This window comes from Kogia breviceps, chromosome 5 (genome assembly GCF_026419965.1).
Source record: "Kogia breviceps isolate mKogBre1 chromosome 5, mKogBre1 haplotype 1, whole genome shotgun sequence".
NCBI lineage: Eukaryota > Metazoa > Chordata > Mammalia > Artiodactyla > Physeteridae > Kogia > Kogia breviceps.
The window spans coordinates 56,341,101-56,359,171 of NC_081314.1; the positions used below are offsets into that span (position 1 = coordinate 56,341,101).

The window sequence follows — 18,071 nt, forward strand, 5'->3', positions numbered from 1 at the left end:
GTTGTTATCATCAACCCTCTTTATTGTGGAAGCTGTCCAGGGATTCTGAATCACTCATCATCGATTCACTCAGCAATTATGGGAGCGTTTACTTTCTGCCAGGTACTTTTAGGAGCTGGGTACACAGCAGGGAAGCCCACAGACCTGCTCCTTCCCGTCACAGAGCTTCCAAACCTAGCAGGGGAGAGAGGATTACTTAGAGAAACAAATTACTTAGGGGTAATTAAAGAAACAATCACCAATAGCGGTATGTTCCATGGAGGGAAAAGTCAGGGTAGAGTGAGAGAGGAAAATAGGGGTGAGACAGAAACTAGACTGGGTGGTTAAAACAAGAGGTCTCTAACCAGATACCTAACTCCTTTGATGAACACGCAAGAGGTTTCTGTCTCAATTAAGGCACCATAGCTGCCAACAACTGCAGTGTCTGTTTCAAACTTTAAACAAAGAAAGACTTTCTGAAGCAGCACAGTAGGAACACAAGAAAAACAACTTTTTAAAGTCAGTCTAAGACAAAAAACTACTAAAACCAAACAACAGTAGGAAGATAATTTATTTTCAATCAAATTACGTATTTGGGGGCTCCCTTGTGGCGCAGTGGTTAAGAATCTGCCTGCCAATGCAGGGGACACGGGTTCGAGCCCTGGCCTGGGAAGATCCCACATGCCACAGAGCAACTAAGCCCATGCACCACAACTACTGAGCCTGAGCTCTAGAGCCTGCAAGCCACAACTACTGAGCCCACATGCCACAGCTACTGAAGCGCGCGCACCTAGAGCTCTTGCTCCGCAACAAGAGAAGCCACCACAATGAGAAGCCCTAGCACCGCAACTAAGAGTAGCCCCCCTCGCTGCAACTAAAGAAAGCTCATGCACAGCAACGAAGACCCAACATAGCCAAAAATAAATAAATTAATTAATTTTTTAAAAAATGTATTTGGGCACCAGAATTTAATGCTATTCTACTGGTTTATAACAGAGAGTATTTTTAATAAGTAGATTAAAGCTTATTTCACCAAGTAGTACTTATTCTTGAAGAATCATATATTGGTTGTGTGCTTTCATAATCATATTAGCTTACTTAAAGTTACCATAATTAAAACAGTGAGGGCTTCCCTGGTGGTGCAGTGGTTGGGAGTCCGCCTGCCGGTGCAGGGGAAATGGGTTCGTGCCCCGGTCCGGGAGGATCCCGCGTGCCGCGGAGCGGCTGGGCCCGTGAGCCATGGCCGCTGGGCCTGCGCGTCCGGAGCCTGTGCTCCGCAGCGGGAGAGGCCGCAGCGGTGAGAGGCCTGCGTACCATAAAAAAAAAAAAAAAAAAAAAAAAAAAAACAAACAGTGAAATGTATCTTAACAACACAAGACTGAGACTAGTTCCACCCATGGCCCAGTTATGCAAAGATCTCCTTCAAACATTTTATACCTTTCAGAAATGCAAGAAATAACTCCCTGTATGTGTCATGCTGTCCCACCTCAGGGATATGCACCTGCTGTTCTTCTCTTCCTGCAATGCCCTTCTTTCTACACCTGTGTGATGTGTTTCTTCTCATCCTTCCAGACTTAGCTGAGCCAGCGCTTCCTCTGGGATCCTCTGCCTGAGTTTCCCCAGCCACGCAGAAGCTTCTTCTGCTGGGTTCCCACAGCACCCACTATGTACCACGAACCACAGCACTTAGTAGGTTTTGTTGGAAGTGTCTCCTTGGCTTTTCCAAACTAGAATGTGAGCACCTCAATGTCTCTGCAGCATCTGACACCTTTCAATAAATTGCTGAAAGTATATCGGCACTTTAGAGAATGAACAATGCACCATTTTCCTCCATGAACAGAAAGAAAAAGAGGTGAAATAGCATAACACTACACATTAAGCATAATTTCAATAGTTACAAAAAGACCCTAAGGAAACCTGGCTCTCCCACCTGCACTAGAAACCACAGGAACCAATCTGTAGTGCAGCAACTTTAAGGATCACAGGTGTATAGAACTTAAAAAATGCTACCCATGGTTGCTTGCCACTCTCTGAAATCTGAAAATGGAAATGAAACAAAACAAAAACAAAAACAAAAAAGGAGGGTGGGGGAGATAATGGCAGAAGACATTTAACCACTGACAACACCTAAATGAAAGTCCAACTTTTTAAGCAGTTTAAATTCTATGATTTGCCCCAAAATATGCTTTTATGGAGTCAGGAAATCATGTTACTGTTTTTAGAGTAACTGAAAATCACTTCCAAACAGGTTCCTTCTGTAGACATAACCAAGAACAATGTTCTTCTTTTTATCCAAGATATATCTTCATTTAAGTTGCAGGATGGTGCCATTTGGATTAGCTATGTGACACAATAAGACTGAGAAGTTATTGGTTTTGGTCAGTAGGGGGCCAGTAAGCCCTGAATCTGGCACACTGTGAGTCCTGTAAATTACTGGCCCACTATCCTTGACAAAAGTATAGCACATGCATTTAAATGATACACTGCTAACTATAGGATTAATAGGCATCAACCTGCAAGGGAGCAAGTTTAATATTCATCTGATGTGAACCTCATTGGGAAGCAGACAGGAAAAGCTACTTAGCCTATAAGAGTCTAGATTTTAAAATATGTTTCCACGTAGATGAACCAACCAACACAAATTTAGACATAGTTATTTGGAGAAGGGGTGTTTCTTGACGTTTTCTTTCCCCTTATTTTTTATTTTTTAAATATACATTTTTATTTTAAAATATATATTTACTTCTTTAATGTACTAAGTAGTTACATATTTATAATTATCATATATATTTATAGATAAACCTATTTAGTACCTCAGTAATATCCATTGGTAACTTCCATCTGAGGTTTTTAAATTGCAAGTTATAAAGGATATTCTGGCTATCTCCTGTCATAAGTGATAGCTCAATAAACAACACTGCCAAAGTCAAACAGTTTTGGCAGACATCCATGAATTCATTCCAATGAAAAGGCTACGTGTTGAGACACTGAAATGTAAAAGCCACTGTTGCCTGGAAGCACATTTTGTGGCTGATCCACTGAGAGGTCCACCAGGATGCAGAGCTGATGGGCTTGATTCCATCCTCAGATTCCTCATTTCTCAGGAGAATTTGACACAGAGACCACCCGCTCCTAGTGGAGCTCTTTGGTGGTTTTTGGTTTCTTTGACACTCTTGTTTCCCCAGTTTTCCTTTGTTCTCTGATTGCTCTATCTCCTCTGCTGGCTCTGCCTCTTCTCCTCAACTCTAAAACTATTCTCTTATTCAACACTGTTTCCTTAGGGGACTTTCATGTCTTTAGGGGATTTCAGTTACCAGTGACCTGCCAACAAATTTCTCCATATTTCCTGGATTTTCCTTTATATAATTATTTGCCACATATTTTTGGCTCAGTGTTGCAGCTCTAGGAATGCCAAGTGCTATTTGTTTTGTGAATTGCTATAACCCCAGTGCTCAGCACTTAATGACTGCTCAATTAAACAGGTGATAGAGGCCATGGTGAATTTCTTCTATTATGGTGGTCAGCTGAAGACACCTGCCTTTAGTATCCTTAGAGGTCAATGTCATATTTTCCAAGGTTATAGGCCAGATCTCTGGGCCCAACAGATGGAAATCATTTGAGCAAATCCAAAGCCCTTTGTTTAGGAAAGTATCAACCCTTAAGTAAAGTGCTTCTTTACTACCTTCACATTGTGGCATATGGCTCACCATCAGGGCAGAATTCAAGTAAAGCTCTTTAATTTATATAACAAAATGTCATGTCACCAACTGTACCTTAGGTACCTAAAGTCTAAAGAACTCTTTTCAGGTGACACATATTATTCTAAAATGAATTGAAACCTTGGCAGAGTCTGATGAAGATCTTTGACGTAAGACAATGACAGTCTAAAAGACATTCAACTTCTTCAGCTTTTAGAGCACTAACTTCAAAGCCAGACTGCTTGAATTAGCATTCTGGCTCCTGGAGTATGATCTGGGCAAGTTAGTTAACCCCTCTGTGCCTCAGTTTCTTCATTTCTAATATAGGAATAATAGTACTTACCTCACAGGGCTGTTATAAAGATTGAATTAATATATATGTGAAATGGTTAGACCGTTTGAGTTAGCTATGATGACGATGACTCATCTATCCAGTTAGAACATCAGCAAACTAAGCCCATGGACTCCAAAATTTTAACTGCAGGAAGAGGTTTTTAGTTTTTGCTGTATACCAGTCACTGTGCTAAGAATTTTATATACACAATCACATTTAATCCATATAACAAGCCTTGAGGGAGGCACTGTCATTATCCCACTTTTATAGATAAGGAAACTAAAGCTTAGAGAGTTTAAGTAACTTGCCCAATTAGTCTCATGGCTAGTAAGTGCTAAAGTCATGATTTAAGCCCAGTAGCCATAGCCAACAGCAGTCCAGGTGAAAAAGATTTACAGCTGTATAGAAATCCACAAACCTGAGAGCAGTAGCTGATTGACAAGAATGATGGTGAAAATTAAAAATTAAAAAACTGGGCTTCCCTGGTGGCGCAGTGGTTGAGAATCCGCCTGCCGATGCAGGAGACGCGGGTTCGTGCTCTGGTCCGGGAAGATCCCACATGCCGTGGAGCGGCTGGGCCCGTAAGTCATGGCCGCTGAGCCTGCGCGTCCGGAGCCTGTGCTCCGCAACGGGAGAGGCCACAACAGTGAGAGGCCCGCGTACCGCAAAAAAAAAAAAAAAAAAAAAAAAAAAAAAAAAAAACTGCATACTACTGTTGGAGTATACTGTAGACAATTGCCAAAAATCAGACTTGGACCAAATATATTTCTTATGTGACAGGTACTGTTCCAAGTGTTTTACGTATTAACTACTGTGTGATGATGATGACAAATGATAAAGCTCTGTACACATTATCACATGCAATCTTCACCATAACTTTATGGGCTAAGTATCGTGACCACTTACTAGATCAGGAAACACTCATAGGTTAAATATACTCTTAAAGGTCACACAGCTAGTTTGGCTCAAGCCTGGATTTGAGCACAGGTCTTCTTAACCCCCAAATCCATGCTCTTAAACACTATGAAAATGGACCCCCAAATTTAGCAAATATACCATCAGTATCATGAGGTTCAAATAAGGATCTATAGTCAATTAAATATGGGACTCACTAAATAGTCTCTCTTTAAAATTCAAAATACATGTTAGTATGGTAGGAATTCTTAAATGTTTCACAGTTAAAAAAGAAATCCTGGGCTTCCCTGGTGGCACAGTGGTTGAGAATCCGCCTGCCAATGCAGGGGACACGGGTTCGAGCCCCGGTCCGGGAAGATCCCACATGCCGTGGAGCGGCTGGGCCCGTAAGTCATGGCCGCTGAGCCTGCGCGTCCGGAGCCTGTGCTCCGCAACGGGAGAGGCCACAACAGTGAGAGGCCCGCGTACCACAAAAAAAAAAAAAAAAAAAAAAAAAGAAATCCTGATTTCTTTAACTCAGCATTTCCTAGTCTTATTTAATCATGGAACACTTTTCAATGTGTAACATATACTAAAACCCTCCAGGACTAAAATTTGTAAGTAGTGCATAACACACTCCTTGCCTTCCTGATGCTGGTTCAATGTGATTACACAAAAGATTTTAGAATGGAGTGGGCAAGTGACAAGGAGAGGAAGGGAGACTGAACAGTCATAACAGGAAGCTGTGGAATACAGATGAAAGGGCTGTGGAGTCCAGCAGGCCTGGTTCACTGCCAGCCTCCCACTCAGTCATGTGTTTGTGAACCAGTTACCAAACCTTGCTGAGCTTCTGTTTCCCTTCTCATTAAGTGAGAACATTAACTGCTATTTCACAAGGTGGCTGTGTTTATTATTTAATAAATGGATCCATTATTATGCAGATATCTGCCAGTAATCTTATTCTATTAAAAGCAGATCATCTTTTAAAAGCAAAATTGATTTGTCTTGCTAAGAAAGTCAAGGAAGCAGGGATTATTGCTGCTCTGGACTTGCTTCTAACAGGGAAGAACTATGCCGTGAAATGGCATAAAGTAGGAATAGTGAAATAAACATATTGCATTTTAGAAAAGTAGACTTTAGAGTGGTCAAGGAAAAGGTAATTTGTGTCCTAGGGCAGAGAAAATATTATGGACAGGAAGCACAGAAGAGTGTCGGTCAAATTAATTTCTCAGGGGGCATTCATCAATTATCCATTCTGGAGGAAAAAAGAAAAGTAGAATGATACCAAATGAATGTGGGAATTTGCTAGTGATCTTTGAAGGAGATGGCCTGTAATGATAACTAATGTTTAGCTAGAAACACATGATTCATTACAAATTCAAAAACAACCATAAATCTACAAAAATATGAGGAAGTTAGAAACCGAGAAAACAGCAAGGCTCGCAAAAAAAAGAAAAAAAAAAGTTGCAAAGGCCAACAAAAAGCCATTTGGGGATAAATTTAGAGTCAGAAGCACAAGAAAGCACCAGGTCTGCCCTTTGGGGCAAATGGAGTAACACAGAGGATTGAAAGAAAGCAGAACTATGAATTCCTACTTCCTCTATCATGAATGATCTTCAAGCCTCCCCTCTCAAAAACCCAAAAAACAAAAGCCCTAAAATAGTAAGAGAAAAATTAAGTCTATGATAGGTGAGAAAGCTTATGATTTGGTGGGGAGCTTATACGTAAAGAAATATCAACGTTAGGAAAGAAACATACAAGGGCCATAAAAGAAAAATGAAATGCTAGCAGAGTATAACAGAGAGAGAAATTAGGGTTGGCTGGGGAAAAAGAGGAAGTTTCCAAAAGAAATGATCTTTGAGTAGGTGTTGAAAGACATGTGGGATGTTGGCTATGGCTAAAGTAAGAGGGTGGAAGGGCATGTGAGGCAGAGGTGACAACAGGAGGAAAACTGTCAGGATTATAATGGGAACACTGTGAGGTTAGATTCAGCAGCGTGGTACCAGGTTGGAGCAGACCCCAAATGCCAGCTAAGGAACTTAGTACTTTTATTCAGCCGCTATCCTAGGGAACAGGAATTCCGCCTGGGGGTGATGGATGGGAGCTGGTTCCCTGGAGGGCTAACAGTCAAATCTGGGCAGAACAGGCAGCACAGGAATCACTCCATAACTTTGCGTTGATTATGCTGATCAATGCAAGTCACATAAATGCAGGCTGAGCATATGTCCAGATTTGTCTGGGAATAGTTCGGGTTTTAAATGGTTGTCCTGGCATGATTACTAACAGCAGCCCCTATCACTCTCAAAAATGTCATGGTTTGGACAATAAATTATGTGGCTACCTAGGTATATGTAACTCGGGGACTATATCTTTGTGTTTAATAGCAGTATTAATAAACGTGTATTTAAATAGTTACAAACTGTAAGGAAGAGAGCTTCCCAACAGGTAGGCTGCTAATGGGTTATAGATGGGCTATAAGATATTGATGGTTAGGTGTTTTACAGAGGTAAAAACTTAAAACCATTTTTTATAACTATTCAAAATTTATCAGAGTTGGCATTCTCTTTGAGAGCCATTTGTATAATTTTCTTTCTGAATCTTGTGAATTCTGTCATTCAAGCCCTTATAGATTCCCCTGGTATTTCCTCCACTTTTTCCTGGCATACAAAAGTCATCGAGTCTCTGACATGAAAAAAGATTGGGAAACACCAGTGTAGATTAATTTAATGTAAGAGCTCAAAAAAAAGTCAAGATACAGTGTAGTTGTGATAAAGTTATCATGAGCATTCCCACGTGCATGGCCACAGCTATGAGGGGCCTGTCAGAGAACAAACACCAGGGACAAAAACGGGCAAATCCGTCATGGAGGACTTTGTTTTCAGGTCACCCTGGCCCAGCAGTGAGAACATGAAATTAAAAGAGTCTAGGAATTTTTATTCTACTTCTGTTTTGCCACTATAACTAATCATGTGACCTTAGGGATATCATCAACCCTTTCTGAACCTGTTTCCTCACTTGACAAATGGAAATAACTAATGCCAGCCAGTTATTCATTGTAAAAATAAAATGAGATGATGTAAGTGAAACCCTTTGTAAAACCTGGAGTGCTATATACATAAAAGGTATAACAAAAAATTATGTTCTTTAGGGTCTCATTTCTATTAGGGTTAGCCTCCTCCTCCTCTTACTGGTGAGCCTCTGGGGTTTCCTTGGTAGGATCACCAATCCTCCTCTCACCCCACACACATTCATTCCCACCACTCCCACCACCACCCCTTCACTGACCTCTGCCAAATCCATGTCTCGAGCCCAGCTGTCTCTCTCTCTCTCACTCCCAAGCTCTGGTCTTGTATATGCAAACTATTTATGAACAGCTATCCTTAAACCAGTCTCATGGACACTTCAAAGCAAGGTGCCAAACTCTATTACCTTCACCCTGAGATATGCTCCTTTTCCTAATGAGGGTCATCATCACCATTCACCCAGTTACTCCAGAGTCTGTCCCAAGAGTCATCTTTGACTCCTTTCTCTCCTTCACTCCATATTAACCTCCCACACCCCCTCCATCAGCAACTCTGGTCAGCCTCACTCCAAACCAGACCCATTTTATTAGTTCATGCCCCCGCCTCTTACCTGGATAATTGCTTCCAAGTGGTCTTTTGCCCTCATTTGGTTTCTTAAACTCTAGTCTCTATACTGCCACTGAGAAAGACTGTTCTCAAACACAGATCTCCGCATGTGATTTCCCTACTAAAAATCTTTTTCAGTGGCTCCTTTCTTGGCCCACAGAGCCCTTCATTACCTGGCCTGTGCTTCCTTCCCACCTTATCTCTCTGACTTCTGAGTTTTATGCTCCAGCCACTCTGAACCACTTTTAGAGACTTAGCTTGTACCATCCTCTCCCACTGGAACAATCCCTTTGGCTGGAATGCGCTTTTCACCCTCCTTTCTCTCCCTCTTCTCCTTCCCACCTCTTCCACTCAGCTGGCTCTTATGGAATGTCAACCTAGCACAATGGTTGAACTCTTGAACTCACAGTAAGACCAGATCAAGTTGTACTGTGACTCCACCTCTTATAAGCTTTGTTATCATGAGCAAGTTACTTTTCTTTACAGTTCAGTTTCCTCCCTTGTAAGATAAGGAAAATAAGAACATCCATCTCATAGAATTATAGCATGGATTAAGTGAATTGCATGTAAAGCACATAGCACAGTATCTGGCACAGAGTAAATGCTAAGTTATATCCTTAATAGATGTTATTTTTACCATAAATTACCATAAATTTTACCATAAATTCACAGCAGATATCAATGTGAAAGGGAGACATCTGTTCCTAATGCCCAGGTCAACATTAGATGTCCTTTTTAAGGCTCCTATAGCAACCCACAAATGCCTCCATCATAACTCTTCCTCCATCAGTCAAGTGCACAATCTGTAACTGTCAGTAGATTTATCTACCTTCACTGGACTGTAAACTTCTCCAGATTAGGTGTGTGTCTTATTCTGTTTCACCAACTCCTAGTATTAGGGTTCAGTTAATATTCATTGAATTAATGATGACTTCTGAATTTTAATTTTGTTAAGGATAGGATATTAAAGTAGGATTTTAATTTCATTTTGGAAACACTGAAAGATAGATTGTTAAAATTTCATAATAAGACAGATTAGGTAGGGAATATAGCTAGGTTTGCCACTTGGAAATTTAATTATATGTCTTAATTCTTTATAAATATAAATGAAGAAGAAAATAAGTGATAGTTCCCATATAGTTTCACTTGGCAGTAAAAGTAAAAATATGCTCACTAATTTAAAAGAAGTAATTGTGCATTAATAGAATGTTTAAGAACAATTATTACACTTTCAAACCCACAGAAATGTTTTCATATCAAGCTCAAGCCACATGTTAGAAATAGGATGTTCCATTAAAATAAAGTAATAATGATGGCATTTCTGTGCTCAGGGCCATATTTGTAGAGTTTGGGAAAAATAAAAAGGAGAATTATAAATTAGGTATTGTCTTACACACTTGTAGCTGATTCAATCTGACCTTGATATTTGATTGGATTCACTGGCAGGTACTGTCTACCGAGACCAACTCATATTGAGCACCTGTCAGAACTAATGCTGATTAAATACTGTGCCCTTAAGCTATTCTTAAAGCCATTCTGCTGCCAGGTGTTTAAAGAAAATCCCATTAAATCAGCTAAAAATTGTGCTTAGTGAAATCTCTAATTTACATGAAGAAATACGTATCAAGGCAAATATAGAAGGCAGTAGGCAAAAGTTATTATTTACTAATGTTTTAAAGTTAAATTTACGTGACAGTAGTAAACATTCCAGTTCATGAATGGTTATAAAAAAGGTTACCAAGTTGGAATTCTGCATGGCATCCAGCTGAGCTGTCATTTAAACCATACCCACACAGTCCAAAGGCACATGCACAGAGAATTCAGGTGAGGTCACATTAGATTTCAACAAGTTTGGAGACATTTTACGGGATGAAAAACCTTGCTCAACTAGTCCAAAAGCATTGCGATTTATAAGAAATAAAGTCAGCAGAAATACCAGGTTCAATTATCTCTCTTTTATATTATGTAATCAAAAAGATACGTAGGGGGCTTCCCTGGTGGCTCAGTGGTTGAGAATCCACCTGCCGATGCAGGAGACACGGGTTCGTGCCCTGGTCCGGGAAGATCCCACATGCCGCGGAGCAACTAGGCCCGTGAGCCATGGCCGCTGGGCCTGCGCGTCCGGAGCCTGTGCTCCGCAACGGGAGAGGCCACAGCAGTGAGAGGCCCGCATACCGCAAAAAAAAAAAAAAAAAAAAAAAAAAAGATACGTAGGGTAAGAACTAGAAAGCTAGGAAATGATCGAGGTAAGACAAGCCACACTCTGGCTCTGAATTCTTTTGAGATACCATTATTACCTTTAGTCACCGTCTTTATCACTCCTCTGAACTGTACATAACCACTCCCTCCTATGAGCTTCTGAAAAACTTGTCAGCTCTTGCCTTTTTTTTAACATTTTATTTTATTTATTTATTTATTTTGGTTGTGTTGAGTCTTAGTTGCAGTACATGGGATCTTCATTGCAACATGCAGGATCTTTCATTGCAGCATGCAGACTTCTCTCTAGTTGTGGTGCAAGGGCTCCAGAGTACATGGGCTCTGTAGTTTGTGGCACACAGGCTCTCTAGTTGAAGGGTGGGCTCAGTAGTTGCAGTGCACGAGCTTAGTTGCCCCGCAGCATGTGGGATCTTAGAACCCCAACAAGGGATCGAACCTGAGTTCCCTACATTGGAAGGTGGGCTCTTAACCACTGGACTACCAGGGAAGTCCCTTGCCTTTTTAATAGCTGTATATTAACATGGCTTCTCATCGTAATAGGCTGCAATTTCTTGTAGGTCAGACTCAAGCAGTAAGCTTTCAATCTGTGTTACATCTAAGTGACTGAGTGTGAAGCCTGCTATCATGATAGCTGTCAAACGATCCAGGATGTGTTTTTAAAAGAAATGTATAATAGGGTTGGCCAAAAGGTTCTTTTGTTCAGTTTTTCCATAAGATGGCTCTAGTAGCGCTAAGTTGTCTTTAACTTCACTCAAAACAATTTTGTTAGATTGTATTGTGACAGCTGTCATATCAGCATGCATTTTTAAAAAACTTATCAAAATTGGTGAATTTTCATTTTAATATTGAAGATGGAAGAAGGAAAGCAAAATTTTCAGCATATTATGCTTTATTATTTCAAGAAAGGTAAACATGCAACTGAAACACAAAAAAGATCTGTGCAGTGTATGGAGAAGGTGCTGTAACTGATCAAACATGTCAAAAGTGGTTTTCAAAGTTTCATGGTGGAGATTTCTCACTGGATGATGCTCCATGGTCAGGTAAACCAGTTGAAGTTGATTACAATCAAGTCGAGACATTAATTGAAAACAATCAATGTTATACCACTTGGGAGACAGCCGACATACTCAAAATATTCGAATCAAGCACTGAAAATCATTTGCACCAGCTTGGTTTTGTTAATTGCTTTGATGTTTGGGTTCAACATAAGTTAAGTGAAGAAGAACCTTCTTGACCATATTTCCGCATGCAATTCTCTACTTAAACCTAACCAAAACGTTCCATTTTTAAAACAAATTGTCATGGGCGATGAAAAGTGGATACTGTACAATAATGTGGAATGGAACAGATCGTGGGGCAAGCGAAATGAACCACCACCAACCACACCAAAGGCCGGTCTTCATCCAAAGAAGGTGATGTTGTGTATATGGTGGGATTGGAAGGGAGTCCTCTATTATGAGCTCCTTCCGGAAAACCAAACAAGTAATTCCAACAAGTACTGCTCCCAATTAGACCAACTGAAAGCAGCACTGGACGAAAAGCGTCCAGAATTAGTCAAAGAAAACACATAATCTCCCATCAGCATAAAGCAAGACTGTATGTTTCTTTGATGACCAGGCAAAAACTGTTACAGCTTGGCTGGGAAGTTCGGATTCATCCCCCATATTCACCAGACATTGCACCTTCGGATTTCCATTTATTTTGGTCTTTACAAAATTCTTTTTTTTTAAAATAAATTTATTTTTTATTTATTTATTTTTGGCTGCATTGGGTCTTCGTTGCTGCGTGCAGGCTTTCTCTAGTTGCGGCGAGCAGGGGCTATTCTTCGTTGTGGTGTGTGGGCTTCTCATTGCGGTGGCTTCTCTTGTTGCAGAGCACGAGCTCTAGGTGCTCAGGCTTCAGTAGTTGTGGCACGCAGGCTCAGTAGCTGTGGCTCACAGGCTAAGTTGCTCTGCAGCATGTGGGATCTTCCCAGACCAGGGCTCAAACCTGTGTACCCTGCATTGACAGGCGGATTCTTAACCACTGCCCCACCAGGGAAGCCCCAAAATTCTCTTAATGGAAAATTCCCTGGAAGACTGTAAAAGGTACCTGGAACAGTTCTTTGCTCAAAAAAGATAAAAAGTTTTGGGAAGATGGAAGTATGAAGTTGCCTGAAAAATGACAGAAGGTAGTGGAACAAAACAGTGAATACATTGTTCAATAAAGTTCTTGGTGAAAATGAAAAATGTGTCTTTTATTTTTACTTAAAAACTGAAGGAAGTTTTCCCCAATATTTTTGGGAATTCCCTGGCAGTCCAGTGGTTAGGACTCGGTGCTTTCACTGCCTCGGCTGGAGTTCAGTTCCTGGTCAGGGAACTAAGATCCCACAAGCCATGCAACACAGCCCAAAAAAAAAAGAAAGAAAGAAATCTATTTTCTTCATAGAACAATTACTAAAATATGAATCACATTGATATGCATTGCACATCAATTCTGCTTTAGAAGTGGAAAACCTACTACAAAAAAGTTTTTAATTAATTTCTTATTCCATGTTCATTGTAGAAAAACTAGACTATACAGATAGGAAAACTGACGATATAATCTTATGGCCCAGAAAAAAAAAACTATATTTTAAATTATATCCTTTAGCTCTTTCTATACATCTATATATAGATATATAAAACTGTATGTTTTGATAAATAGATATTTTAAATGGGATAACAGCATATTTGCTGTTTTGTAGCATTTTCCCACTTAACACACAGTACAAATCATTTGTAGACCATTAAACTTTATTTTTATAACTTAAATGTTTTTACTGCATAGTTTCCAAAATATGGATTTACCATATTTACTTAATCTCTTATTGTTCTTAAATTCTTTTAAATAACTGCAAAATAAAGAAGAGAAAGGTTGCTGAATGTTCCCTCTTATTTCTCATAAATGGCAGTGCTTTTGGACTAGTTTAAAAAGATTTCTGTACCTGTGAATGTTTCTATCTTTATAGCTACAGCTTTGACTATATGTATAATTACTTAAATTCATCCAGAGGGATTTCTGGGTCAAAGAATAAATGTTTCTACAGCTTCTGATGGATATTGACAAACTGCCCTCAAAAAAGTTGCTAAAATTTACATTTTCTCCAGCAGTTTATACTTCTCAATATCTCTACCTGTACTGGAATTACCATTTTAAAAAAATCTTTGCTTACACAGCATTTTGAAATGTCTTCAGAACCTCCCCCAAATTCCCTCCTTTTGTTCTTCTAGTCTCCTGCTGCCCAATCTTCATCTAAACCTCTCTCCACTGTCCTTCCCAGATCTATTTTTGTTTGTGCTTTTCCACTGCCCAAGTCTTACAATGGCTTTGCTATAACACTGAAAGTTGCCTAGCTAGTATTTTATCCCCTTAGACTCTTAGAGCCAAAGTATCAACCAACAAATCTGATAAACTAATCCACGCTAATGTTAAGGGGCTCATTTCCAGCCACATGTGTGAAATATAACTCGAGCAGTTAAACAAAAATATATTATCTACATCAGCAGTGCATTTTATTTAATTTACAGGGCAGTGGTTCTCAATTTTGCTGCACCTTGAAATCACCTTGGGAACTGTTAAAAATACTGCTGCCTGGGACTCATCTCCCAAAGATTCTGAATAAATTGGGTATATTGTTTGATTTGGGCTTTAGGATTTTTGAAGCCTCCCTAGGTGACTCTAATGTAGCATCTGTGTTTGAGATGACTTAAGAAAGATACTAAGTAGTTTCTTCTTACGTAATACTGGAGGATGCCAAGGAAGAAAAAATACAAGGAACATAATCTCAATAATCTGACTCATCTGCACAAGATAAAGGAGATTAGAAGGGGCAGCTAGGGGTGAATCATTTGCCAATGACAACAGGATATGAGTAGCATTCACTTTCTTGGTTGGGCAGCATCTTAGTTCCCAGACCAGGGACCGAACCCACACCCCCTGCAGTGGAAGGGCAGAGTCTTAACGACTGGACCACCAGGGAAGTCCTGAGCAGTCACATTTCTTGATGCTAGGCAGGTGCCTGCTGTGTTAGGAAGCAGGCCAAGCCTTATCTTTGAAGTATTGATAGCCTTTGTAGTTAAGCTAATCAACTCAAACTAAAATGATTTGGGTAACAAATGTTATGCCATGCAATTTAGGTGACATCATTCCAGGTTTCATTCCAGGAGGTAAACTACTTCCAGTTTGCATTTGCTTTATTGTTTCAACAAAGTTGGGCAGTACCACAGATTTTCCCCACAACCCATAGTGACCCATTGGGACAACTCTGAGAAGAATAACTACAACCAGTTCTAGCCATTTAAATACATTATAGCACTCTTACAAAGTAGCTATTAGCCCTATTTTACAAGGAAAGCTGAGGATCAGAGGTTAGTAAATGGGCTGGCCTCAGAGCCATCAAGTGGCCTGGCTGAGGTGGGATTCAGGGAAGCAGGACTCTTAACTTTAACAGTCATATTCTATTTACTACCAAGTGTCAAGCCATGTTTCCTTTTCCCCAGGACAATTTGAAGTGACATTGGTAAATTACTTTCCTGGGTAGAATATGCTTCCTTGTCGTCTGAATGATCTTTCTGATATTTTACAATTCAGAAGACAAGCGATGAGAGCCACTTCTGTGTTAATCCACCTCCGGCCACAGTGTCAAGTAAGGACACCCTGTTACCTTATCTATCTCTGTGACCTGGCATTACAAACATTATCATTCCCAAACACCGGCTGAAAGCATACTCTGCAGAGGACTGTAAGATCCAAAGGCCTTAATGGGTTGGCTGCTTCGTTGGGGAAGAAAAGCTTTTTTCCAAACCTGGCTTTTCCCAAATTACTTATGATAGGGAAGATTTCCTTGGTGACCAGAAAAGGAAGAATAATTTCTGTGGCCAAGATAGTAGTTTGACTCTTTTTTTTTTTTTTTTTTTTGCTGTTTTTCTTCTTATTATTATTAGTCATTATTCTTTCTATTGTAGAGGGTCATTTAAGCCACCCAGGTAAATACCATTGTCCCCAAGAATCTTTAAAGGGTTTTACTCCCCAGCTACATAATTTCTGGAGGAAGAGAGTGATTGTAGGGCTTCCTGTACAAAAATTGCCTTTCTTGGAGCCAATGCTAGAGAAGGAGATGGTAATTCTTTCACCACGTCAGCACTGTAGTAAGCAGGAGGGAAGGAAGAGGCTCTATAGCCTCAATGGACCCTACCTAAGAGACAATAGGGGACTTAGGGGTGGAGAACGATGCTGGATTCAAGAAAAGCAAAGTCCTAGGAATGTGGTACAATACTCTAGTTAAGGGACTTTTTGATAGGACAAAGCTTCAGAGGCTATGTAATCCTACACACAATTAGAACGGACAGGGAAAAGAACGTCGACCCGCTAGGAAAATCATGGTTTTTTTTTTTCTCTCTCTAGTTGTAATTCTTGAAAGGAGTTTACCAAAATAACCCAAGATTAAAGCCCAAGGTTGGGGGAAGGGAGGAGAATCGGTTTTGGAGGAGGGTTAGGAGTTTAGGTAGAGCAGGATGCTTAGAAATACTGTTCAGTCATAGGGCTCAGCCTTGACTACAGATTGTAGTTTAGATTTTAGATTGTCTGGCACTAAAAATAATGCCTCTTACAGAGAATAAACCAGAAAGTTACATTTTCCTGTTTACGGGGTTAAAGAAATACACACCTGTGACACAGTAGAGAGAACTGTCACCCTGCCAGGGTAAGCCAGGGTATCCTGGCTCAGGCAAAGGTTATATCCTCGACAGTTAAAGACAAACTAAATTCTGCAGGGCAGGCAGGAAAGAAATGCATCATGCAAACACCGGCTGCCACTGCCTCTCCGGCCAGCCAGGTCTCCTGGCCTCTTTTCTTGGGCTGAGTTGATGAGTGCCACACATGAAATGCGAGATCTGTGCTGTTCCCCAAGTACTTGGAGGAGCCCAGCCGGCTGCCCCCGGGAATGGGGGGGCTCCACTGTCAGGGACACTGGGAGGTCACCCGCGCCCGAGTCTGCTTTTAAGGTGGCTGCACTCCCAGGAACCAGAACCCGTTTTCCCCAGAGCCTTCCTAAAACATTTAACTCACTCTTTGCCGCCCTCTATAGGAGAACAAAAACGGAGGAGGGGTGGTTTATAAAAGGCTGGAAGATCCGTTTCTGGCGCTGCAAACCAAGAGGGGGACATTTAGGAAAGACGAAGGATTAAACTGTCGTCAAATTCTATTCAAGAACTTCACCTTCTCCATTACCAACACAGACTAAGAGACACACATAGACCTAACCCGCTGCTAGCAAAGAGGCGAATGCGACACCCTGAAAATGTCAGCCTGAACCACCTTAAAAAGCGATCGCCTCGTTGCGTTAGAAAAATTTGTATTCTCGTGCGACAAGGTCCGGAAATTCTGTTTCCCCCTTTAAACATTGCTTAAGATAAGGGAGAGAGAATCAGCGCTGGGCTACATCTCACCACTTGCTGTGCGCTCCGGAAAGTGGCGTCCAGCAGCATCAGCTTCCAGGGGTCGGACACGGAGCTTGGCAGGGGGATGTAGATGTAATAGGCGGCCAGCGCCACCAGGGCGGTGAGCAGGACACACGACGACCTCATCCTCCCCCGGATCGGCTGGTCTGCCGGGTTGACGAGGAGGAAAGGGCAATTCCACCAAAGACCTCAAGCAAGTTTCTGCGAGGACCAGCCGCTCATTCACCGGTTTCTTACATGTCCAGGAGCCAATCAGAGGCGGCGTCGGGAGGAAGTCGGAGCGCTGACGTGCTCCCTCCACTGTGTCCTTGCAAAGTGTTGCAGGCACTTCAGGTTTGAGAAAGCTCTGGGGCTGTACTGGGCGCAGAACAGCGGACTCCGGAGGACACAGGTGTGTATTGCTCCCTTGTGACCAAGGGCTCCCTCCTGAAGGTTCCCAAACGTAAACACGCCCGGAATAGTTTCGGTGTGATGAGTTTCTGCCTGTCCAAAGCACGTGGGCCAGTCTGACTCAAAATGGAGTCCGATGTGAGAAAGATAATAAAATGATAATGATAAAAATCCACTGTGTTCAGCCAGATTTGCAATGGAATGTAAATTCTAGCTGTTATGTGGTGAGAGAAGGTAACAAATTCTTATGGCTCAAGCAATGCTAAGCCAGTAGTACATCTAGCACCCAAATCTTGTTTTCCAGATCTCATTCTCCAATAAAAGGAACCATGACTCTTTGCCATGGCACCGTGGCGAAAAGCCTGATTATAGGGCTGGGACAGGTAAAGTACAGGATGAACCTGTTGTTCTGTAAGATAAGGAAGTGCTAAAAAATTATGGGAACTGGTCA

The 18,071-nt window shown here is 41.1% G+C and overlaps 1 protein-coding gene across 2 annotated transcripts in view; it reads right to left on the reverse strand.

Annotated features, from left to right (window-relative positions):
- Window positions 1-17,680, reverse strand: part of NCEH1 (neutral cholesterol ester hydrolase 1) — a 64,160-nt gene extending 46,480 nt beyond the window's left edge. The window contains exon 1 of one of the 2 annotated variants that reach the window (XM_059065461.2): window positions 17,219-17,680. In XM_059065461.2, the coding sequence (XP_058921444.1) occupies window positions 17,219-17,356 (138 nt within the window). In that variant the 5' untranslated portion in view covers window positions 17,357-17,680. The remainder of the gene's footprint in view (window positions 1-17,218) is intronic. The other variant, XM_067034021.1, reaches the window with a different exon arrangement.
- Between the last annotated feature and the right edge of the window lie 391 nt (window positions 17,681-18,071).